The 24,970-nt window shown below is 37.2% G+C and overlaps 1 protein-coding gene across 1 annotated transcript in view; it reads right to left on the bottom strand.

Moving 5' to 3' along the window:
• cntnap5a (contactin associated protein family member 5a) overlaps window positions 1-24,970 on the bottom strand; it is an 87,258-nt gene that overhangs the window by 5,600 nt on the left and 56,688 nt on the right. Inside the window, exons 9-23 of the mRNA XM_055215087.2 lie at window positions 24,620-24,763; window positions 23,312-23,483; window positions 19,787-19,893; window positions 17,606-17,725; window positions 16,635-16,835; window positions 13,063-13,219; window positions 12,554-12,681; window positions 12,203-12,373; window positions 9,806-10,024; window positions 9,478-9,717; window positions 7,502-7,726; window positions 5,253-5,386; window positions 2,457-2,541; window positions 1,090-1,293; window positions 72-146 (exon numbers count right to left, since the gene is read on the bottom strand). Of these exons, the coding sequence (XP_055071062.2) occupies window positions 72-146; window positions 1,090-1,293; window positions 2,457-2,541; window positions 5,253-5,386; window positions 7,502-7,726; window positions 9,478-9,717; window positions 9,806-10,024; window positions 12,203-12,373; window positions 12,554-12,681; window positions 13,063-13,219; window positions 16,635-16,835; window positions 17,606-17,725; window positions 19,787-19,893; window positions 23,312-23,483; window positions 24,620-24,763 (2,382 nt within the window). The remainder of the gene's footprint in view (window positions 1-71; window positions 147-1,089; window positions 1,294-2,456; window positions 2,542-5,252; window positions 5,387-7,501; window positions 7,727-9,477; window positions 9,718-9,805; window positions 10,025-12,202; window positions 12,374-12,553; window positions 12,682-13,062; window positions 13,220-16,634; window positions 16,836-17,605; window positions 17,726-19,786; window positions 19,894-23,311; window positions 23,484-24,619; window positions 24,764-24,970) is intronic.

Raw genomic sequence — 24,970 nt, 5'->3', positions numbered from 1 at the left:
GAGAGCTCATTTCATACTTCACTGACCGTTACAAATGAAACACTAATGCAGTTTAAGGTGGTAAAACAAACCTCCGATCACAGCTGAATCAGGTTGGCTGTTGTCTCCATGATGCTCATTGTCTTTGCCAACCTTCTCACCATGATCTATAGAGGATAGAGAATGATTCATCGCACAAAATCGCATCACTGATGTTGTGTTTGTTTTACATGTAAAGAGATACAGTATTTACTCTGATAGTGTATGCAAGGAACAGATGTGTAATAAAATAATTTTACTTTAATTCAGAATGTGTAAATAAATGATGACTTTATTTTTTTCTTTACTTTATAAATGTCCAATCATTTTTTCATATTTGTGGTGCCATTCTATGAACATATTATATATATTTTTATATATTATTCTTATTGTATACATTATTTTTTTTTATTTAATTATGTTAATTATTTATTTATGTGGCTAAATGTCAATTATGCCCTCAATTTCCGGACTACATTTCCCATAATCCTTTGTCACCCGCCATCCACCATCATTGTCATCGCCTGTTACATCCACCAGATGTAGCCATCAATATTGAAATCATACAAAGAAATCAGAACATTTAAGTATACAAGTTGGGTCATAATAAATAAAGTGAATTGACACAGGTAATAAGTATTGACGCATGAAGAGAACAAGGTACAAAATGGCAAAAAAAGCCAGGAGATGACCTGATATCTGTCAGTATTGAGAAAGAAACCCTGTCCCCTATCAGTACTAATTGATATCAGCTGCTTTAGTCATAATTGATGGCCTATAAAGGCTTCTTATTACCCAGGAGGCACACAGGAAAGACTTCATGATGGGTAAAGCAAAGAACTCTCTCAAGATCTTTGTAATCTTATCGTTGAAAAGCATTTTGATGGGAATCTTTAGGTTATAATAACATTAAAAATTCAAATCCAAAACTTGATTTTCAAAGATTTATTATAAAAAAATACAGTTTTTTTTAAATAGCGTTATCGCATTTAGGAACAATGCAAAATGCATGAAAATGTTATACATTTAAAAAAAACTTTTTGTTTTTAGGTAACTTGTATACAAACTTACCCAAGCGAGATACAGAAGTTGAAAGGTCAGCTAATGCACCACAGTTTGACTCCAGCAGACGTCCTCGTATGCTAACCAGTGAGCTTCCTCGGTTCAGTAATGCTACCTTAAGTGGAGCAATGTGGTTATACTGAACAGATGAAAAGCAGCCAATGAAACCTTTGCTTCCAGCATAAGTTACCTCGTCATCTATTACATCACTTCCTGTTAAAAAGGAATGAGACAGTAATAAATGTATATATTTCAGAGATTCCTCACAAATCTAAAACAGCTATAAATATTGAAAGCACTTACAGTCATAAATAACAATTACAGATAGACAAAAATCCATGAAGCTACACTATTTACAAATCCCTGGATATTCCACACACAGGCAAAGTCCCGCTCATTCATGGTTAATATGCGGGTATCATATTTGCCAGACACTGTGAGCTACTGAATAAAAGATAAAAAGCTTTGAACTGCAAACAGCCTTCATTGTTGAATCAGCCTGGGCTTATGTCAGAAAAGGTGAATTTTTAAACCCGTCGAGGCATCGAAAAGTCAAGGCACAATTTATTCAGAAAACAGGTACGGAAAGTGCTCAATAACATTTTATTTACCCGTGTAGATTTCACTGAGGAACATTACAGTTTTTTTTCTGTCACTTCTATTAGACTTATATATAGGTCACTTTTAAATCTAATTATGAGTTACTAAGTTACATCTAACTATGATACTATAATAAACTCAGATTGTTGCATTGTAAAGATTTCATGCCGGTCAGAGACATCAGCAGGTGCAGAAAGACTACATTGTGATTCCCCACAGTAGTGCATGTACACTTCTTCTGTTTCCAATGTTTACCTGTCTAATTTTGATTCTCGCCCCATTGTTTTGTAAAATAGTCTCATCTTTTTCTTTTCTGTATCACTGTAATTGTTGACAGTGCAACAGTAAAAGCGTTAAATGTGAATCCTGTCCAATCTTTTGGAATCATTAACCCGCATGCAGTATCCAATAACTTTGTATTGCTGAAATTGAAATATGCCATACCGAAAATGTGCAGCCTTGTTCATTTTCAATCACTGTCATCAAAACCGTAGCCATAGTTTACATCAGCAAATACTGACACCTGTGACAGCATGTCTCAGCATTTTGACTGTCTTGTTTGTGAACAATGACACAAGGACTTGTCATTCTGCTGGCACTCTGAAACCTGCTGCACACAGGACAAGAAGCGCAACATCGCATTCTGTCTAGGGTATCGCATCATAGAAAATAATGGGTTCAAATTTTAAATATGTGGCGTGACACCCTCAATTCTATTCAAATTTTCTTCCCTAAAGGATTAATTAGTTTCTTTTCAAATAATATAAAGTCAATACCTGTCACTTTTCCCAGGGTCAGCGACTTCATGGAGTTAAAGGCTGCATCATATGATAGAATGTACTTCTTATTTTCATGGTCAACCTGAGACAAATAAAGAGCAAATGAGTGCTTAACAAATATGAGCTTAGCAAGAGCACACAAAAATGTCACATATTATCATTATTTAATTACAGTACCAGCTATAGATAAATGAAAATGCAATGTATTATAACACTATTAAGTACAGTATATCACATAACTTGTGTATTGCTCATTCTTTAAAGCAAATGCAAGGGTGGTACCCTTACAAAAAGTACATAAAGAGTCCATATTAGTACCACAGAGGTACACATCAGTACCAAAGAGTGCATATTAGTACCTCAATGACACATATTGAAACCAGATGTATGCATATCTGTACCTAAACATAGTAGGGCCCAGTGTTTGGAAAGTTACTTTTAAAAGTAATGCATTACAATCAGGGCCTGAAGTTAACTTTTTTGACCACCAGCCACTGTGGCAGGTGGATTTAGAAATTCACCTGCCACAGAGACTTTTTACCAGCCAGTTTTTGTTTAGCTGAATAGTGAATTATAACACTGTCTTTATTGTATGAATTAAATATAATTATTTTTTTAGAGCTACAGAAGTTATTTTCTCTTTGTCTTAGGTTGTTTGATTAACATTAATGACACAGACTTAAGTAGGTTAATTGAGGTTACTGTCTCTTTAAGACCAGCACAGACTGGTTTTTGACTCTCTATACATACACTTAAGACATAAAGAAATGTTTTATTAGAAAATGAATATTGTTGAGATCATTTTGTTTATATGTGCCCTGTCAAGAGCAGAAAGATTTTATGTACGCATGCTTTTAGGAACGCGTCTCTCCGATGTGCCCTATTGAGTCCCCTTAAACCCACGCACGCACACAGAGACAGAGGGGGCATAAACTGCGCACATAAACGCCGCACATACGTTGTTTTTCATTACTATATTCGCAAACTGTATGTTAATGTACTACAGTATAAGGCATAGTAGCGCAACTCTCTCTGAAGTTTACACATCAAGAGTTCAGTCACAGCAGCACTACACATCTGTGCAACTGCAATTGTACAGTAGCCTATGTCAGCATTGCATTCTCTTCCCATCTCACCAACAGTTTAATCCTTACTCGCACATCCAAACGTAGTCAGAGAAGTGCCTCATCTTCTTTCCAATCGCACGAACGTTTCGAAACAGCAGTCGCATCCTCTCAATGAATCACTCAATTTGCATCGGTGATGCTCCGATTTGCGCAGGTTGATAAGAAATGAGCGGATGCCGGTTACGAGTCATCCAAAAATATTTTAATGATATTCAGGCCGCGGTCAGTCGGTCGAGTTTAAAAACTATTTTGAACAATTGCGGGCGGGTTAGTTGAAAATGACGGTCGGGAGTGGGTTGTTTATACAATGACCCGCGCATCACTGATTCGCATTGGCTACCCGCCAATGTGGCTGGTAGAGTGACAGTGTTACCCGCCAATTGCAAAATCCACCCGCATTTGGCGCGTGGTCGGGTGTTAATTTCATGCCCTGATTACAATATTAAGTAACTCCCCAAAAAAGTAACTTATTGCATTAGTTACTTTTCATTGAAAGTAATGCTTACGTTACCTTTGTGTTACTTTACTTACTTACTTACTTTATACTTTATTGTCCCCAAAGGGGACAATGGTGACTCCAGTGGTGGCTCGTGACTCCTCAACCGAGGATGCGCTAATTTAAAATAAGTGTTCGGAGTATCATGTGTGTGGTTCCCTTTTCCAAAATATGTGTCCTGCGTGTCGAGAGATCCTGTGTGCATCACGTGTTTTGTCAAAATAAGTGCCTGTGTCAAAAACGTTTATGATAAAAGAGACGCTCACGTTTACAAAATACACACAAGACACTCCCTTAACATTAAACTCTGATTACGCATGAGATTATGCGAGTATCTGACAAACGTGAGTGTTTCTTTTCATAAACCCTTTAGACGCGTCTGCAGCAGGCACTTATTTTGGCAAGACACGTGATGCACACACACGATCTCTCAAAGCGCAGAACACATATTTTGAAATTACGAACCACACACATGACGGGCTACATACATGTTATTACGAACTTCGCATCGTGGCCCTCACAAAAAGAAGTCACTGGCCGCCACTGAATTTCTCTTACTTGGCTGAGGCTTCATCTTTTTCTCTTTCTTTGTTTTTTTATGACTGAAAAGTTTTGCATTCATAAATTGCATATTTCCATCGCAAAAATGTCAAGCTCTGGTCTGCCATCTCTGTTTCTGACTCAAACTATTTCCGCTCGGGTGCGCACGCACAGTGTGACTATGTTCAGTTTAATTCAGTACATTTATATATATATTAATATATATATATATATATATATATATATATATATATATATATATATATATATATATATATATATATATATATATATATATATATATATATATATATATATATATATATATATATATATTGAATTTATTAAACTGAAAAGTAACTTGCACTATTAATTCAAATATTAATGTGTACATTTATAAAGTAATGCGTTACTTTACTCGTTACTTTACATTTATTACGTAATGCACATTACTTTTAATGCGTTACCCCCAACACTGTTAGGGCCTTTTTAAAGGTTACTGCACCAGTGACTGCTTGGGACAATTTTTTTCTGATAGTATACATTTCAAGTTTTCAATCCTGTTTTTTTCTGTTACATGTTGTAATTGGCTGTTGAGGTGTTTTAAATGTATGCAACTAAATATCACACCTGAACAAACACATCCTTTCCCTCCCGCTGGATGTGAACTCTGTGTAGTCGTCCATCTGCCAGGTTACTCCGAATGGGGCTGAACACATCTGGACTCAACTCCTTATGCTGTCGGTACCAAATCTGTAAACTCCCTGAGTGAACCAGATCAATATTTAGCAAGTTACTTATAGCTCTAGTCAGCAATGAATAATGATGTTGTGCACGTGTCGTAAATCTGTATAAAATCAATGTTATTATCTATTTAGTACTTAGTTTAAAATTTAAAACCGTGTAACTCCAGTCACTGTGAATTTATGTAGGTTCCAATATAACTGAATCATCTCGTATCACTCTCACAGAGCTCAGCAAATGAACTCCAGAGCTCCAAATGAAAGTGTTACATAAGACTACAAAACAAAGCATTTATATTTAGACTTTGTTCGAACAAAGCTCCAAAAGACTCATGAATATTCAATTCTTGGCAGCCTCTAACCTTTTTGCTCTATATAAAAAATGTCAATACACATTTATTTTTATCTCCTACACACTGTCCAGAATCTGCGTGACTCAAGAACTGTTCAAATGTGGTGTGGTTGTCTTTTAAACACCCCCTGACTCGCTTTCTCTGCCAAAGGCTATTGCAGTTCACACTTTCTCTCAATATACGCTAAAGGACCATGTGACTGAATTTAAAACAAAAAGCAGACACTTATACTATTACAGCAGGCATTTAAGTTTTTTGTGGGATACATTGTAAAAATTTGTAATCAATATGTATGCTTTTACAATATTTTATTTAGTTTCAATTTTTGCCATATGCAACACATTATAGCTGTATACTACTATATTAGCATTACTACTATAACAAAACAAGTTTACTTCATCTGTGGCTTAAGCTGTTCCAGGTCAGCATGTCTACCTTGAATAGTGTTTAGTGTAAATGCTGTTATTGGATAAGAGTCCCTTTAAAAATATGTTAGTGTGTCGTCAAAAACAAAAAACAAAAAACAGGCAACAATCAGAATTGGGCATCAAGATTTGCAGTGTAAATGCAGCCTAATCTGAAGTTAAATTAGTTGTGCAATACTGAACAAACTGTTCTAGTGATTCTCCTCATAACCCACCCAAATAAAACAATATAAAGTATATTTAAGAATTAATATATAAATACTGTGGCAAAAATCACACATTCAGATGTTGAAGTTTGATCATCCCAATTAATTCTGTTGTTTCTGCGGATCATTTCCTTAAAAAACTGAAAACTATAAAGCTTATCCACCCTCAAATTGCTTAAAAGTTATATTACAGGGTTCCCACACCTTAGTTAATTTCAAATTAAAGGACCTTTCAAGGACTTTCCAGCTCCAATACCATCAAAATGAAGGACTAAATGTGGGGACATGTTTCCAGTGAGAGCAAGGTTACATTGTGTTACCTTTTAAGATACATTGTTACAGTTCCCTTTCGAGGGAACTCGCGCTGCGTCACTGCAGTGACACTTTGGGGATGCCTCCAGAGGTAAGTGTGTCTTAATGTGTATATCAAATTCAACCAATGGTGAGGCTTAACGACAAAGACAGTGATTCGGGAGCCAGGAAGAATCAACATTCGCATACAGAAGATATAAGCATTTAAAGTGAACAGTTTCGCTTGTGTGCTTAAAAAGTCTAGAATTTGTGTGATATTATCCTACACTACACAGGGAATAATATGGATTTTTTTCAGAAAACTTCTTGCATAAAATAGATTCAAGCACTTTCAATGACCTGTATCTATGTATGTATATTATCAACAACTTCACAGGGCCTTGAACTATTTCCCCCAGATTCACAAACTTTCAAGGATTTCAAAGACCCGTGGGAACCCTGTATTAGTTTTTTTTCTGAAAAAAAGAATTCTGCTTGATTATTCTTTATATTATTTCCTCCGTTTATGTATTACCTCACAAAGAAATAAAAAACAAGAAAAACCGAGGAGCACCTTATCCACTGTAAAACGCTATAAACCACACCACTTAAAAACCACATGAGCAGACCTGAAGATTATCAACGGCCTTGTGGCCTTATCTAATTAGACAGAGAGAACACATAGAGCTATAATTTCTCTTTACATCTCCTTGAATGTAATCTTGCAGTACACTATTGCAGATAATAAGGGATAGGAATAACTAATTGAGCGCTGTTATATACCATATAACCTCTTCATAAAGCAATGCCATCCTACTGTAGCAGCTTTGAGGATGAAGTGAAATTGCATATTTTTCTTACCATTTCTTGCTAAGATGACAGCCACATACTGCTGGCTGAGCGTAGTGACTGTGAGCAGCATGGCAGGACTCTGGGTGGTTTGGAAACTGAGTGCTGTGGTGTCTCTGGACATGCTGTACTGAGTGGACCCGAGCGGCGCAGCGGCCGTCCTGTTCTGCATGACGGAGAATGGCTCCTGAAAGGCGTAGGTGACCGATGCACCTCTTTCAAAGGACATGGACACTTCTGTGGACACAAAGAGACCCGGTGGATCCTGGGTTCTTACTGTAGCTCAGTTGGCATACCATTGCATTACCACAAATGTTTGAATAGGGTTCCCACACCTTAATTAACTTCAAATTTAAGGACCTTTCAAGGACTTTCCAGGTCCAATACCCTCAAATTCAAGGACTAAATGTGGGGACACATTTCAAGTAAGAGCAAGGTTATCATGTTACCTTTTAAGATACATTGTTATGGCTCCCTTTCGAGGGAACTTGCGCTGCGTCACTGCAGTGACACTTTAGGGACGCCTCCAGGGGTAAGTGCGTCTGAATGTGTATATCAAATTCAACCAATGGTGAGGCTTAACGACAAAGACAGGGTGACGCAGAAGCCAGGAAGTATATCGCCATCTGAAATATTGCCGTAACAGGGACGCAGGAAGTATGGCAAGGGAGACGCAGCGTCTCGTTCCCTTCTCAGGGAACAACAGTTACATATGTAACCCGAGACGTTTTCATGTGTCAAACATGCAAAAAAGCATTTTGGTATGAATCAACATTCACATACAGAAGATATAAGCATTTAAAGCGAACAGTTTAGCACGTGTGCTTAAAAAGTCTAACATTTTTATGATATTCTCCTACACTATACAGGGAATAATATAGATTTTTTTTTCAGAAAACTTTTTGCATAAAATAGATTCAAGCACTTTCAATGACCTGTATCTATGTTTGTATATTTTCAAAAACTTCCCAGAGCCTTGAATCCCCCCAGATTCACAAACTTTTAAGGACCTGTGGGAACCCTGTTTGAACCCAGGATTTAAACCTCACAATAAATATATATTAAATTAATTAAATGAAACTGAAATAATTTGTACACTGATAAACCATGCACAATAAATTATGTTATGTTATTGTCTCTTTCATCTTGGTCTGCCTGCATCATCACTGGCAGGTCAGATTAGATATAGAAGGATAAAGAACAGAACAGTCAGTCTTTCTTGTCTCATCCTCAGTTTCTTTGATCAGCTCAGTGAGCTCAGCACATCAAACTGAAGTGAGGCTACTTTATGTAACCGAAGTGAGTTAAACACACATCTTCCTATACTGTCTTCCTGTTTACTGTAAGCATAATTTATATAAACCTATATAACAAAAGGCTCTTAAATATTCCACCCACAAGAGGATTAAAACGAATCAAATGTAGCCCTGTATCATTAAATTAAATCAATACTGCTTTGCAGACGTGGCATGATCTGTTTTCTATGAACTGAAGGATACAAAACAACGCTTTGTTTAGGATTCTGTAGATTCAAAAATCCCACTCAACACACACGCCTCCAAGACGTCTGTGCCTTCTGTACTCATGCAGGCAACATCAAAGCTTTCCAATCTAACACCAGTATCTAACACGAGATATTCAAAGACTGGCGGCATTTGAACACTGACATATGGGAAAATTATTTTTACGGGATATTATGCAAATTTATATACGTCACCAAGTCGACATGAATTCATGTTTTACATTACATGGTGGTTTCATCATGCCTGAAACAAAGATTATACTGCTGCTGGGAGCTTTTCTTCATCGCCTAGCAACAAACTTGGAAACAAGGCCAATTATTGTTGAAAATTTGAATCCTTTCAAATTAAATTTGCTATTATTAGTTATTATGCAGTGTCTGTCTGGTAAGCCTTAGTGTTTGTATCCATTTTTTTTTTTTGTAATTTTCTGTGTCCTTGTTTAATAATTACATTATAGAGCTGTACCTTCAGTGCAGGAGGGTCCTCCATAGGCGGAGTTTGTGCAGTCACAAACATAACCACTGCTCTTCTCAATGCACTTTCCCCGATTGTGGCAAAGCCCAGCTGAGGTGCTACAGTGACCAGCGCATCCCGAACTCACTCCCGGTGTCACTTTGGCACGCTCCTCAAGGTCGAAGTTCAATCCGTTCATATTAAATGCCCGGATACACCCGAGAAACCCTTTTTGTTTTGTGGCTGTGCCTCCTTTTAAAAGATAAAAAGAATGAATTATGAATTAAAAGGAACAGAGATAAATTTTTCTGCAGTGCACAAGTAAAAATGTCTATTTTACCAACAAACATCTGGCTGCCGAGCTGAAGGCGAAGGTAACCATCAGGAGAGATTTCTGTGATCTGCAGGGGTAGTTGGTCAACGTGCAAGGATGCATCTTTCACATTGCGTTCGACTCGAACCCAGTGCCACTGTCTGTCATTTAGCGGCACGGGAGATTTTACAGTCAGCACTACTGGCCCGTCGCCCACATCAAAGGAGAAGGTCACGGATGAGGGAGCTGGTGGATAGGAGGTTAAAGACTTTAGAGCTTCAATGATCTGAAGAGTCTAGAATAAGCAGAACACCTAAAACCGATAAAACTCATGCGGTGAAAAAAAATATAGGAACCTAAAAACTAAGTAATAATAATAATAATAATAATAATAAATGGTATATAAACTATACTGTTTTTGGAGAAAAGTTACAATTGCAATCTGGGGCAATTATTACTGGCATTAATATTTTATGTTATTCATGCTACATTATTATTATTTATGTCATATTGAATTATTGTGCCATTAGATGCAATGGCAATTTTTGGGATAAAAGCAAAACTTTTGTCTGTGGTCTGCAGAGAAGTCCATGAAGTCAAACACACCTATGATTCCCACAGCAGTAAAAGTAAAAAAACAACGACAATGCAGACCTGACGCCACTGACAGGCGACAATGATGCAACACTAGACTGTTTTAAATTGCATTTTAGTTTAAATTTCTCTTGATTCATACATTGCTGGAAAATATTGGGATCAAGTGAACACCATGGGCTCTATCATACACCCGGCGCAATGGAGCGCAATGTGCGACACAAGTGTCTTTTGCTAGTTTCAACCCGGCGCAATGATAATTTTCACGTTTAGCGCCATGTTGTTTAAATAGCAAATGCATTTGTGCCCAATTTTGCGCCTATGGGCGTTCTGGTCTGAAAACGAGGTCTGTTCGGGCTCATAGTTGGTGCGTTGCTATTTTGAGGCAACTAAAATAGACTACTCCATTGACCAACAAAAACCTAGTCTAAAGTCAATGGCGCAATAGTGTTTTTGTTATTGAAAGAGCACATTAGTATTGTGCGCCTATAAACGGGACAACAATGTGGGTTTGCTTATCACATACATGAATGCGCAGCAGCACAAAAACGCTTTTAAATATGAAAATTTAAAGGATTAAAATGTAAAAGATTATTATTGAGTCTCTTAAGGGGATCGCACACCGGCCGCGCAGCTCAGCGCCGCGTCGCGTCTATGACAACTTGGACGTATTGTAAACCGGAAGTGCACATTAAATAGCGCAAGCTTCGTCAGATAGCGTCTACTTCAAAATGCAAAATATACGTTAGCAGCCAATGTTAATCCTTAATGATTTGGGACAAATATGATGTTATTTAATGTTAAACTATGTGAGTGGCGCTGTGTGGCGCGACAGGGATTTGAATAACTTCCTGAGTCACAGCTGGGCGGCGCGTACAGGCGCCACCTGGCAGCGCCGGTGTGCGTATACTCATAGAAAGCAATGTGTTCGATTTTTTTTAGAACGGCGCAGCGCTGCGCTGAGCTGTGTGCGGTGTGCGATCCCCTTTAGACATAAATGAGGACGGATTATAAGACGTTAGAAGGGGTAAAGACCTGGGAAGTAAATAAATGGTTTGCTTTAAACAAATGCATATGTTTTTAAATGTTTTTTAAATGCTACCCTATGGATTTATTGTATATGATGACTCTGTACCTGTGGATATGGTGAGATGAGAAACATTTTTAAGTAATGCTTTAAAAAAAACATGGCGCTGTCCGAGTGCTGAAATGCTTCGGCTCTCCGCACGTTTGTAAATCTCTTGTTTGTTACAAGTATTTTTAGAGTACAAACCTTTTCTTGCATATTTGCAAATTATTTTATGAGATTACAATGATTATGTAGGATATCAATACATTTACAGTAATTAAAAGCCTGCCATTTGGACTTCTATGAGGCTTTTAAAGCCTAGGGTTTTAATAATTTTTTTTTTAATTTCAATAAAAATGAAAACAACACAATTTTTTAACATTATTCTTAAACTAAGGGTCTTCTTCCTCTACTTAGTTTTTCAGTTTACAAAGTCCATCATCTAAATAGGGATTAGACATAGCGCCAGCGCAACTGGCTTTTAAAGGGGATGAGAGATAAGACTCTCAGTGGTATATTACACGTTAGGCCCAAAACACACCCATTACTCATTAGGTGAATAGGAACAACCCTTGTCCAAACCATTTTTCCCGTCATTAAATTAGCAAAAGTCGCATCGGACACGCCCGTTTAGACCGTGCGCTTTAGACAATGCGCTTAGATCGTTAAAATAGGGCCAAATAACTAGTGCTAGTGATTCTAATGCAAACATCTGATATTGTGCCTTTAATCTGACATTTCCACAGTACTATGTGACTCACAGCTCAGCTCTATTCGGAAGAAGTCCTGAATGCCCATGTTCTCAAGGAAAACCCCAGAAAGGGAGGCAGTTTTGAAGTAAAAGGAGACATCGAGGGAGAGTTCTGCCGGGAGGCCAGGGAAGAGCAGACATGAAGCCTCTTGATAAAAGGATGCGGCGTTCCACAAGAACTCTGGCATAAAGGAAGAAAGACACACGGCACGTATTTGATTACAAAGTCTGAATAGATTAGATATTCAGTTTATACATAGAATTATCTGTCTGGTTTCTTCTCTCACTCTTTTTTTAAATTCTCCTCCAACCACCCTTCCCTATCAAATATGACAGCAGCAGAACAGATCAGTTAACATACTGTCACCGGAGCACTGCAGGGGTCCCACGGCGTACATGGCTTCAGAGCCCAGTCTGTAAGTGTCACCAACCACTATCTCCTGAACCGGCAAGTGTTCTTTATATGAGAAAACTCCGGTGTCATTCTCCCTGTAAACAAAAATATGCCAAACTGTTTCAAACAATAGATGCTACATGCACACTGTATGATATTTACAACCCTTTACTGATACAATGTCAGTAAAATCTTTAAGTAAATTTCATGGCACACAGAGAGACGTCTTTTAGGGTGGACGTCATTGTAGACAGACATTGTAGCCATACTTTGAAGCATATCAGATCGTCATAGTTGCAGTTCGTGACATGCAATTTTCTGATACCAACAGAACTTTGAACGAGGCTAAGATTCATCTGCAGTCAATTTAAGCAATCAAAAACAGATGATTTTGAAATCTTTTACAATCCTTGAAATGTATCTCAGATCAAAAGGAATGAGTGAAAACAGGTAATGAGTGGCATTTGCCTTGTTACCATGACATTCTATCTGCATCACAGTTGCAAAAGTAATTCATGTCGGCACAGTTCTCCTCCAGACCACAGGAGCATTGCTGCACGCCCGGCTGGTATCCACCCCAGTACGTTCTCTTCTCTCCACTGCGGTCAACCCACCAGGACAAAGGGGTGCCATCTGAAATTATACCAGACATGCCCAGACATATAAACTCAAAGATATTTTAAGCTTACTTTCTTTGAATAAAAAAGAACAAGGGAGAAACAAATGTAACTTGGAGAAACAAATGTAACACTCCATACGAATCAACTTTAGTAAAAACATAACCCACAATGCACTCAGTTAAAAAATGAAAAGGCCTTAAAAGCTGACCTGCATAACAGAATAATTTATATTTTTATGAAAGAAATTGATTGATTAGAGATGACAACTACTAGAAATGTGATATGTTTGATTTAAGAGTGAGACATGTTTGCGGTTTCAAGCTCAGAGTTTTAATTGACAGCTTAATTTAAAGCATTTAATCAAAACACTTGTAATAAAGTGTGATAATAATAGCTTTCTATAAATCTCTGGTATGAACTGCGTATTAATGCCAAGTAGAATTTAATCTGAGTAATAATGATGACTTTAGCCTGGGATAAAAGCCAGACTGGAAATAGAAACCTTGACTAAAATATGGAGATTCTTTAATCAGTACCTGGCAGACAAAACACTGAAAAAAGTCTTGAATAAAAACTACAGCTGACATTATTTTTACTATATATTTCAGTATCTGTAACCTAATCTGTCCTAGCTAAAGTCACTTTTTGGGATTATTTTACATAACATTATATATCTTACAAACTAAAAAAACATTATGTTAAAATATATACTTGTTTAATATTGACTGAGTAAGGCCATGTCAAAGATTGAAATCAATGTGAAATCAAAGATTGAAATTAAACTTTGATGCTCCTAATATCATAATTAATATATGGATTTTACAGGCAGGGTCACATGGTCTTACTTTTATTTTTGTTTATTAAGACCTGTTTCCTGTTTGTGAATTTCATTTTGTCATAGGCAATGACAATTCACTGCCATTCTCCACATTTAAAGACACACTATAAAAGGTGAAAACCTATGTCAAATAGGAAAATGTGCATTAAAATTTGATTTTCTTTCGAAGCACAAGCCCACATTTATTCACTTCACTACTACAATCATTCAAAAGCAAAAACATTTTCAAGTGTTAAATCTCTAGGTTTGTTTAAAGTATAGTAATACTAAAAACATGGCAACTTGATATCACAAAAATAATGCATAATATTGTCTTGGCTCTAGTGGGAAACATGTCTAACTTAAAGGACAAGTTCGGTATTTTACACTTAAAGGAATAGTCTACTCATTTTCAATATTAAAATATGTTATTACCTTAACTAAGAATTGTTGATACATCCCTCTATCATCTGTGTGCGTGCACGTAAGCTCTGGAGTGCGCTGCGACGCTTCGATAGCATTTAGCTTAGCCCAATTCATTCAATGGTACCATTTAGAGATAAAGTTAGAAGTGACCAAACACATCAACGTTTTTCCTATTTAAGACGAGTAGTTATACGAGCAAGTTTGGTGGTACAAAATAAAACGTAGCGCTTTTCTAAGCGGATTTAAAAGAGGAACTATATTTAATGGTGTAATAGCACTTTTGGGAGTACTTGGACTCGCCTGAAAAGTCCGCTCCCCTTCTCCCTCTCATAATGGGAGAGGGAGGGTGTTACTGCGCCGAGTCGAAGTGCTCCCAAAAGTGCTATTACGCCATAAAATATAGTTCCTCTTTTAAATCCACTTAGAAAAGCGCTACGTTTTATTTTGTACCACCAAACTTGCTCGTATAACTACTCGTCTTAAATAGGAAAAACGTTGATGTGTTTGGTCACTTCTAACTTTATCTCTAAATGGTAGCATTGAATGAATGGGGCTAAGCTAAATGCTATCGAAGCGTCGCAGCGCGCTCCAGCGCTTACGTGCACGCACACAGATGATAGAGGGATGTATCAACAATTCTTAGTTAAGGTAATAACATATTTTAATATTGAAAATGAGTAGACTATTCCTTTAAAGCCCTGTTTTCAGATTGTTTATGGTGAAATAGAACGGTTTTGACTGAAATTTGGACATATGATGCTGGCCCGAGAATTTTCGGGTGTTTGTTGTATCACCCCCACCTCTACAATGGCTGCATAGGTCCACTTGAACAATCCTTCCTGAAATGCATTAAACTTTCGTTTACAAAGACGTGAAACTCACCGAGTGGTCAGGGGTGTTTACTGATATGCTCACACAAAAATCGCTGCAAAAGATGCTTTTCAACAGGTTTTATCTTAGATTTTGTCCAACTCCATTGACTTTTATTATATGTGCTGTGAGGTACGGTATTACTTTGCGCCGGGAACGGCGGATTGTCGCCACCAACTGGGATGGAGTGTCTATTATTCAAGCTCTCAACGGAAGAATGTACGGGTGTGAGGCGTTTGGAAAAATAGGTCCACAAGTTTACAATGAATGCTAAAACACCTGTTGGAAAGCATCTTTTGCAGCGATTTTTGTGAGAGAATATCAGTGAACAACCCTGACCATTCAGTGAGTTTCACGTCTTTGTAAACGAAAGTTTAATGCATTTCAGGAAGGAATGTTCCAGCGGACCTATGCAGCCATTGTAGAGGTGGAGGGTGATACAACAAACAACCGAAAATTCTCGGGCCAGCATCATATGTCCAAATTTCAGTCAAAACCGTTCTATTTCACCATAAACAATCTGAAACAGGGCTTTAAGTGTAAAATACTGAACTTGTCCTTTAATAAAAGTAAAAAAATTTCTACTTGTAGACAAACCAGTGCTTATCTTTTGCATATGTTAGCCAGTGAACAAGGCAATGTTTTACTGACTTAATAAATATTGCTATAAAAAGCTATGAAACTAATTACGCTCTTACAGGGCCATTGGCCCTGAAGAGATAAGAAAGCATTTTGAATGTATGTCACAATGGGTGAAAAATAAAAACATTGTTTATAGTCTGGACTGACATGATATGCAGCCTCAGGGAAATTGAGCTGCATCAATTTTTCATAAACCAAGGAACCTAATCTTGACTCCCTCCACAAGCTGCCAAAACGGAAAAAACAGAGTGTTTTTCAAAAGCCAAATCTCTGTCTTCCTTCCTGAAGACACATAATGATCCTTCTCACATGGACATGCTAATAAGGCTCAATCTTTTTGCGCTGCATTATTATCCAGTTCAACTTTCCATTTAGTGCATCATAAAACTGCTCTGTCTTCATTTATTCTAATAAAGCTTTGACAGACCCAAATCTCTCTATTATAGGATCTCTCCAAAACTGACATGTCTAATTTATGCTAAATCATAACTTATCATTCAGTACAAATAAAGAGAAAGAAGAAGCATTTTGGTTATTAACTAAAGTACCTGACAAAATCAATCTGGCACATTTGGCATTGATGTGTATTCTGCATCGGCAGATACCAAAACCAAACAAATACGACAGATTTAGTTAACAGAGTTCCCAGTTCTTCCAAACATTCAAGACTCACCCCAAGGATTAAAGAGCCGGGATCTCCTGCAGTGGTAGGCGATTCTCTGCTCACAATGTTCTGACAGAGACACTAAAGCTTTCAGCTGATCAGATGAGGCGCTGTAATTGAACCACGCCACATACGGCTTCTGTAGCGTCGAACCTCGTACCCTGACTCCATCTGAGCTGTTGTGATGGACCACAGTCCACACTTTGTTCTCTGAAAGTGTTAATGCTATGCATTATTCCAACATTCCAGGCAACAATGTTAAAAAAAATCTAATAGTATATCTGTATACAGTAGTTAACAATAAGAGCATAGGAGTTTAAAAATATGCATGTTACAAAAGAGCTGCAGGTATGCGCAGAAATGCTCAACATAATATAATCATTTGATTTCTTCAGACAGAAGCATAGGCAGGCGACACAGCACGTGTTAATACTAGATATTCTAGGCGTTCAGCCAAACTCTGAATCTAAAGGGGCGTGTACACCAAAGCATTTAATGGCAGCCGAAAACGGCAGGTGGACGCCAACTGTGGGCGCTTGCCAGCATTTCTTCAGCTAAGCGCTTTGGTTGCTATGATACTTCAGTCGTTGTACAATGTTGGTTGTTGTGGTATTTGTGATTGGATGGCTGAGCGAAAAGTGAGCTGAGCGTTTCAACTGCCAGCTGCTGACATTTTTGACATAAGCAGGACACAGGAAGAAATGCCTTGGTGTACGAACCCCCTAACCATTAAAAGTAGCTTTACTATATAGGCTATATGTAAATGTATTAGAAATATTTATTACTGGTGTGCATTTTGAGACAAAACAACAGCACTGACGTCTGTTAAGATGTGTCAGTGCAAGATGCTTTTAAATTAAGACACCTCAAACATGCATTTTAGTCTGGGACTAGGATAGACCCCTTTAAAGTATACAGTAAGCACCAGCTCTTACTACCATTTGTTAATAGAAAACATCAAAAGTATTCATTCAACTTACCTGTGATGTTACAGTACACTTGAACAGGATCCAGAGGGCCACTTCCATCAGGATCAATGGAGAAATAACCCGACGAGCTTCCGGCAAGTCTATAGCGTTCACACGAAGCTTCATACACGGCTAGAGAGACAGAAAATATATTACATTTGAAAGTTCACCAAAGGACTTGTTTATGAAACACTTCATGAGCAAAAACAAGGCCATTGTTTGAAAGGTCAGCGCTTTCTACATGTCTGTTCTTCAAAACAAACTTTAAAGACGATCCCTGTAGGAAAACAAACAGAGAAAGGCAAAGCTCTGCTAGAGAAAGAATCTCCAAGGATCAAATCTGCCCACATACAGTATTGTAAAGGATTGTTTTGATATACGTCACATTATGCCATGTTAGTCAATAGGTACATTTACATGCAACCAAATAATCCTTTCGTAATTGTATTGATGGCTCAATCGTTATGAAAAGCCTTCATGTAAACACCTTAATCAATACGTTTGAGGTCGACCATGATGCAACATCAATCATATTGAAAGGGGTGGTGTAGTCCGATCTGTTCACACGCACAGAACAATTGTGTTTAAGTTCACGTCTTATATTTACTACAACTCTATTTAACATATGACATGATTCTCGTCACAGAAACATACAATAGCAAGGCAATGGCAACACGCATTATTAAGGTAATGTGGTCACGCGCTGTACATTCTGCAGTGTTCGTGTGTACTGTGTACTGTACTTTCATAACATTACATAAAGCAATATATGTACTGTATGTAATATATTGCTTATAGATGATTTCAGCAGTAACAACATAAACAAGCGGCTGTCGTGGTCTGCACGTAACTTCCGGTAAACTCCGCTAAGAATAAATAACAACAAAGTTCTTTAAACGTAGTTTATTTATATAACAAGCAAAAAACAAGACATAGATTACCTAGAAAACCAAAATATTTTCGACGAGGCATTGTTCAAGAGATCAGTTTAGCAACTAGTCAGACCATTAAAAAAACGAAACCGGAAGTAAAGTTTTGGATCCAGACGTGTACTGGGTTAGTGCGCGTGCATCCGATAAAACCGTCAATACCTGAAAACTTCTTAAAAAGAACTTTCTCCAACTCAACTGAAAACTTCTTAAAAAGAACTTTCTCCAATTCAACTTTGACTTTGTACATTTATCCATAGATAAAGCGTGAATTTGATGAGAGTTGTTGTGCGATGCCTTGCCAAGTCCTCTGCTTTTTTGCTGAGTTCAGATTTGGGCAACCTTTAAACTGTTTCCGCAAGTTGATTTTTTTTCTGCGGGTTAACGATTGAGGGATTTCGTTAATTAATTATTGGTATTTGGGCTCTGAATAGTCTTTGGGATATCCATTGGGCTGGTTTTGATGCAAATTTAATAACAAATTTAACCCTGGCTGTGCGCATACGCAGACGTTTGGTTCAGATTATATAGAATGTACATGTAAACGAACATTTTATTCAGATTACAATGCTTAGGGTACATGTAAACTGTATTGTCGTAAGGGAATGTCGGGAGTAAAATACCAGGTACTTGCTGTTAAACTGAGATGTGATATTTTAAGATCTGAGTATCTTAATTTAGTTCAGAAAGTTGATAAAATTTTCATTGAAATGACTGGGATTACTGGGTGCTACCTAGAACTTTGTGTGTGTTTTATATATATAGATACAGCACTGTGTAAAAATCTTAGGCCACCATGCTACCATTAGATGTGTTGTTTTTGCAATTGTACAGTATAGTGATCATATATAATTATTTCTCAGTCTCTTTATTAGAATACAACCAGAAAATACAGGAAATGTGTATGTAGTATTAAAACAGTATAAAAGTATAAGCTAAAGTGTGAAGTATTTAGGGTAAACTCCCCTTCCACTTGAGCAATAGCAGGCAGCTGCAGGATATCTTAAACCTAAATGAAATTAATTTCTAATTCTAATGGAATGATTTCAGGACTTCAGTCTCCTCAAAAAAGCTCAAGATGTGTTTCGTGCCAAGAGAGGTCACACTAAATACTGACTGATGCCTATAAATGTAAATATAAATGGACATTAAACCTTTGCTAAAACAACAAAGCTAATGATGGTGGCCTAAACCTTTGCACAGTACTGTACATATATATTCACTTTGTGTATTTGAAATGTAGGAATCCATTGCGCAGACCTACAGTTATGGCAAGTAGCTCCACTGTATCCTGTACCAGTGCAGTCGCAGTAGAACGAAGACCACGTCTGAGAACATCGGCCACCATGCTCACATAAATTATAGAGACACCTGACAGAGAAAGAGATATATGAAGAAACTGTATCAGGACATGTGCAATACCTGTTCAACACTGGTGCAATAACAAACCGAGTGTGATCATGCATTTTGCAAAACGCTGCCTTAACTCATGGATTAAATGAATGTTATTATAAACTGTAAAATGGGAATTAACTTAAGATTTGATTTAGGGTCAATTCCTAATCTTTTCTGTTTTACTTAATATACAGTATCTGGGCTGAACATTCCCTTGATTTCTTCAGGGTCGAAGAATCTTACATTCATAAAACGCCTGTCGATAAACTAATACACAGATTTGCCTGAGGTTTCCAGAGACGGGCTGATTAATAGCCCTTTAATTTCGTCTGCTTCATGTTCACAATTACAAGCACTTTAGGCCTGCATATATTATTTCACTGAGCTCAGTTTGCATGTCTGGTCCCTGAAGAGCCGCTTTACGAGGCCTCTATGTACAGTACAGCCATTCAAACAGCCATTAACCACTACAGGGAGAGTCGACTGCAGGCTGGATACTGTTTCAGGTGATGATTTCATTACCTCTGTGCTATTTCTAGCCATGCTTGGAATAGGGCTTTGCTGGACCATAAAATTATGCCAACCGATGTGCAGAACTGCTCTGCAGCAATAAACCGCCCTGTGAAGTTGCACCGATAGAGGCTGCTGGTGAAGGGGGAAGCGTAAGTGAAAGTCGATGACCTGAAGATTTGTTGTAAGATTTGTGATGTGGAAAGTAACAGAACACGCAGTGGTACCATTCACTGGGTGATGGACAGCCGATGTCCATCTGTGATTTTAACAAGTGCCGTTAGATCAGGATCTTGTTAATAGAGCAATGTTAAATGTTTTTACCAAAATAAAGCAATTTCTATAGTTCTATAGTTTCTACAGAGAGCTGCAACTTAATGGGTGAACTTAGCTCACGTTGCTCATTTGCAAAAAGCACATCTGAAACAGCTGCCAACGCATCATCACCACAAACTAAATAGGTCTTACACTGAGACTTCACTAAGAATGAAAATGTATGTGCAAGACAAAATAATGAATTTGTCTCCAAGGAGAAGCACTCCTGACAACATCCAAAACCCAAAAGAGGCCAAAGCATAGCAGGGATCAGGTTTTTTGGCGCTTGATTATCAGAGACCCAGTCAGAGGGGCAAAGACGGAAGAAAGACGCCATCTAGCAGCCGCAGCGGTCTGCCCTCTGGCAGCCTCTCAAAACCTGTCACACAGCTCACAGCGGAGGTCCTCATAATATGACAGCTGCTCATGAATGATTTAGGATTGAAACCAATAGAGGGGTCTTGTCATGTTCATACAAGTTCACTATTAATAAAATGCCCCTGCACAGACAAGCCAGTGGGATGTGTTCCTGCCAAATAAAAACATATCGGGAGAATGAATGAAGCATGGTGGTCTGGATGAAGTGCATTGATTTGGGTGGTTAAAAAATAAATACTTCATATATAAAATATATACCTGCAGCAAATATACTGTAGATACTAAAGTGAGCCATGCAAACTGGCACGACACTAAATTCTTTTCATTTACCTTTACACATACGTTTCTTTGAACTCTTTCAAGATTTGCCATTAGTTAGACAACAATATAGTCTCACCTCTAGACCTCCAGTAGACACAAAGAGCCACAGCGTTCGCTCATTTTAGAAACATTTGAATGACTTGTTTTGCATTTTACAACAGGATAAGAGGAAGTATTTTTATAATGAAAAGCCCACACATCACTTTCACTGACGTTTAGACTACCCAGTCTCACAAAGTTTCATGATATAGTCAAATTTTTTTATTCTGTTTTTGTGATATTATCACAAATTTCCGCGTTTTTTCGTGATCGAATAACGAATTTCTGTTTTTTGTGTGATTATCACGTATTGGTTACTCAACTGCTTTTTCCTATTTTTAAACCATTGTCGTTTCGGATAAGGGTTAAATTTGGTGCTTGAATTAGAATGTCACTTTATATATTGGTTTATACTATTTTTTCTGATTTTTTTTTATATATCGCCTGGCGTTAGGGTTAGAGTTGGGTTTGGGTAGGGATGTCATTTTATGTAAATCTAACCCTAAACTGAAGCGACAATGGTAAGAAAATAGGACAAAACAGTTACGTGATAATCACACAAAAGCAGGAATTCGTTATACGATCACGAAAAAACGCAGAAATTCGTGATAATATCACAAAAAAAGAATAAAAAAATATGTGACTATATAACGAAATTTAGTGAGACTGGGCTGCGTTTAGAATAAGCACCAATTATTTAAAGGAAAACACCACAGTTTTTCAATATTTACTATGTTCTTTCCTTAACTTAGACAAATTAATACACACCTATTTTTTTCAATGCGTGCAGTAATCTTTGGTCAGTGTGCCGTTAGCATTTAGCCTAGCCCCATTCATTCCTTAGGATCCAAACAGGGATGAATTTAGAAAACACCAAACAATTCCAGGTTTTTCCTATTTAAAGACTGTCACATGAGTAGTTACATGAGTTAGTATGGTGGCACAAAATAAAACTTTTGTTTGAAGCCATAGGAATGAATGGGGCTAGGCTAAATGCTAACACATTCAAGAAGCACTGTACAAAGATTAAGAGTGCACGCATTGAAAAAAATAGGTATGTATTAATTAATCTAAGTTGAGGTAATAACAGCAAAATATTGAAAAAAGTGGTGTTTTCCTTCAAAAAAAAAAAAGGTAAAATCAACATGTTTTTTTATGTTACTTTAACTTAAGGTTAAGGAAAAATAAAATAACTTGTTTTTATAAGTTATGTCAACTTATCACAAGTCAAAATTTAAAATAGTAGGTTAAATTGACCTGCAAAACCAAGCTGTTTTTACTTGCATTTTTTACAGCGTACCTATACTTATTTGTTTTGTAGGTATATACTAATTGCTATAAACACACTTGGTCTGCAATACAGATCTTTAAAATAGATCAGCACCCAGCAAGCATTCTTGCCATTTATGTTGTTTACTCAAAAAAGTTAATAAGGAGACAAGAGGAGACAAGAAATTTCCTCTACTGCATGCAGAGCCCCTGTAGACCTGAGGGACCGCAGGGGTCATGTAATTCTAGGTCGATGAGGCTTCTGATTCCAGTATGCAGTAATGAGAAGAAGTACAGGACACAGCACTGAGCTTGTTAGTGGGCCCCTAACCTAAATGATAGTACAAATGAACTTCCTCCAGTTCTAATTAGGACTCTGCCGATAGTCTGGCTTACACCCCGAGCCCTTAATGACAAAGAAAAGCTCTGACATGCGAATGTGTCTGTGAATGCTGGAAAATCTGGTGAATATTTCTGCAGAACAGAAAATATGAAACAATAGCATAAATCTATCTCATGCTGATGTCTGACTCGTTTAAAATCAGTGAATAAAAGACTGCACCTGTCACGAATGCCACATAAGTCAAACTGTATTTGACTGTAGCTCCCTAGATGGCCTCGCTGGACTGACATGAGATCCACTGGTTGGTTGTTAACAAAGATGAGCCGGGTGCAACCCTGAAAGGCCATTGTAGGATTAAAGCAGCTGGAGTCGTTCTGAGATGTAGGACATCCTATGAACAGATTGAAATACATTTGATTATAGACATGGATTTTATTAAAAAGCAATTGATCTACTAGATATTTCGTTTACATTTTCCCTTTCTCTGAAAGGTTACAAGCATCTTTATTTTGAAAATGTAGTGTATGTAGGTTTTAAAAATAGGGCCATTGTGGAATTTGTTAAATCTGATTTATACTATTAGTATTATATGTAACTGCATATTTAAAGGGGACATTTCATAAGATTTTTTTAAGATGTCAAATAAATCTTTGGTGTCCCCAGAGTACGTATGTGAAGTTTTAGCTCAAAATATCATATAGATCATTTATTATAGCATGTTAAAATTGTCACTTGTAGGCGTGTGGTTTTTGGGTGTGTCCTTTAACATGCAAATTAGTTGATATCTGCACTAAATGGCAGTGCCGTGGTTGGATTGTGCAGATTAAGCCCGTATTATCCCCTTCTGACATCATCAGGGGAGCCAAATTTCAATGACCTATCTTTTCACATGCTTGCAGAGAATGGTTTACCAAAACTAAGTTACTGGGTTTATTTTTTTCACATTTTCTAGGTTGATAAAAGCACTGGCGACCCAATTATAGCACTTCAACATGGAAAAAGTCACATTTTCATGGTATTAAGGTTACTATTAGCTTTTCAAGACTGTTATAGTTTGGTAACATTTTACATTAAGGTAAAATGTATCATTAGTTAACTACATTAGTTAACAAAACTAACAATGAACAATACTTCTACATTATCTAATTTTAGAAAACGCCATTTTTTTAAGTGAGTTAATGCACTGTAATATAAATAAACAACTACCAATTGTATTGTTATTAACTAACATTAATAATTATCAATAAATGCTATAAAAATTCAACATTTACTTTAAAAGTTAATGCACAATTAACTAACATGAACAAATATAAATAAATGCTATAAAAATATACTATTAGGTAATTGAATATAAACAAATACAACCTTTATTGTAAAGTGTTACCATATTTTTAAATGTGTATGTCAACCAAAGGTGCTAAGGTGCTAAAAAATGCTGGGTTATTTTCAACCCAGCTGCTAATTGTGCCTGCAGATATAACTACAAATTATCCTCCCTGGAGATGTTCACACACACGCATATTTTACCTCCAAAATAGTGTTTGTCTTTTGGCTCCAGGTATTTCTTCAGCTGGATGGTGGATGCAGGCTCATTGTCCAGAGTCATAATGATCTGTAGACCTCTAGTGTTGAGACTCACCGAATGCCACAAACCATCATTCACCCTTTGGCCTGTCAATCAAATGTATTTAAACCTTTTAGTGCAACATACCACATAATCAGCAATTATGATCAAATGAACCACATGATGTGAATCCATCAACTCTCATGCAAAAAAAACACCATAGTAAACAAAACTCTAATCATTATACAAAGTGCCATCAAAACACATCTACTGGGAAAAACGCCCCCATCCCCAAATATGAATTCTCTTTGAGG

The sequence above is a fragment of the Misgurnus anguillicaudatus genome, chromosome 17 (genome assembly GCF_027580225.2).
Source record: "Misgurnus anguillicaudatus chromosome 17, ASM2758022v2, whole genome shotgun sequence".
NCBI lineage: Eukaryota > Metazoa > Chordata > Actinopteri > Cypriniformes > Cobitidae > Misgurnus > Misgurnus anguillicaudatus.
The sequence above is the reverse complement of the archived record's forward strand: the minus strand, read 5'-3'. Positions and strand labels throughout refer to the sequence as shown.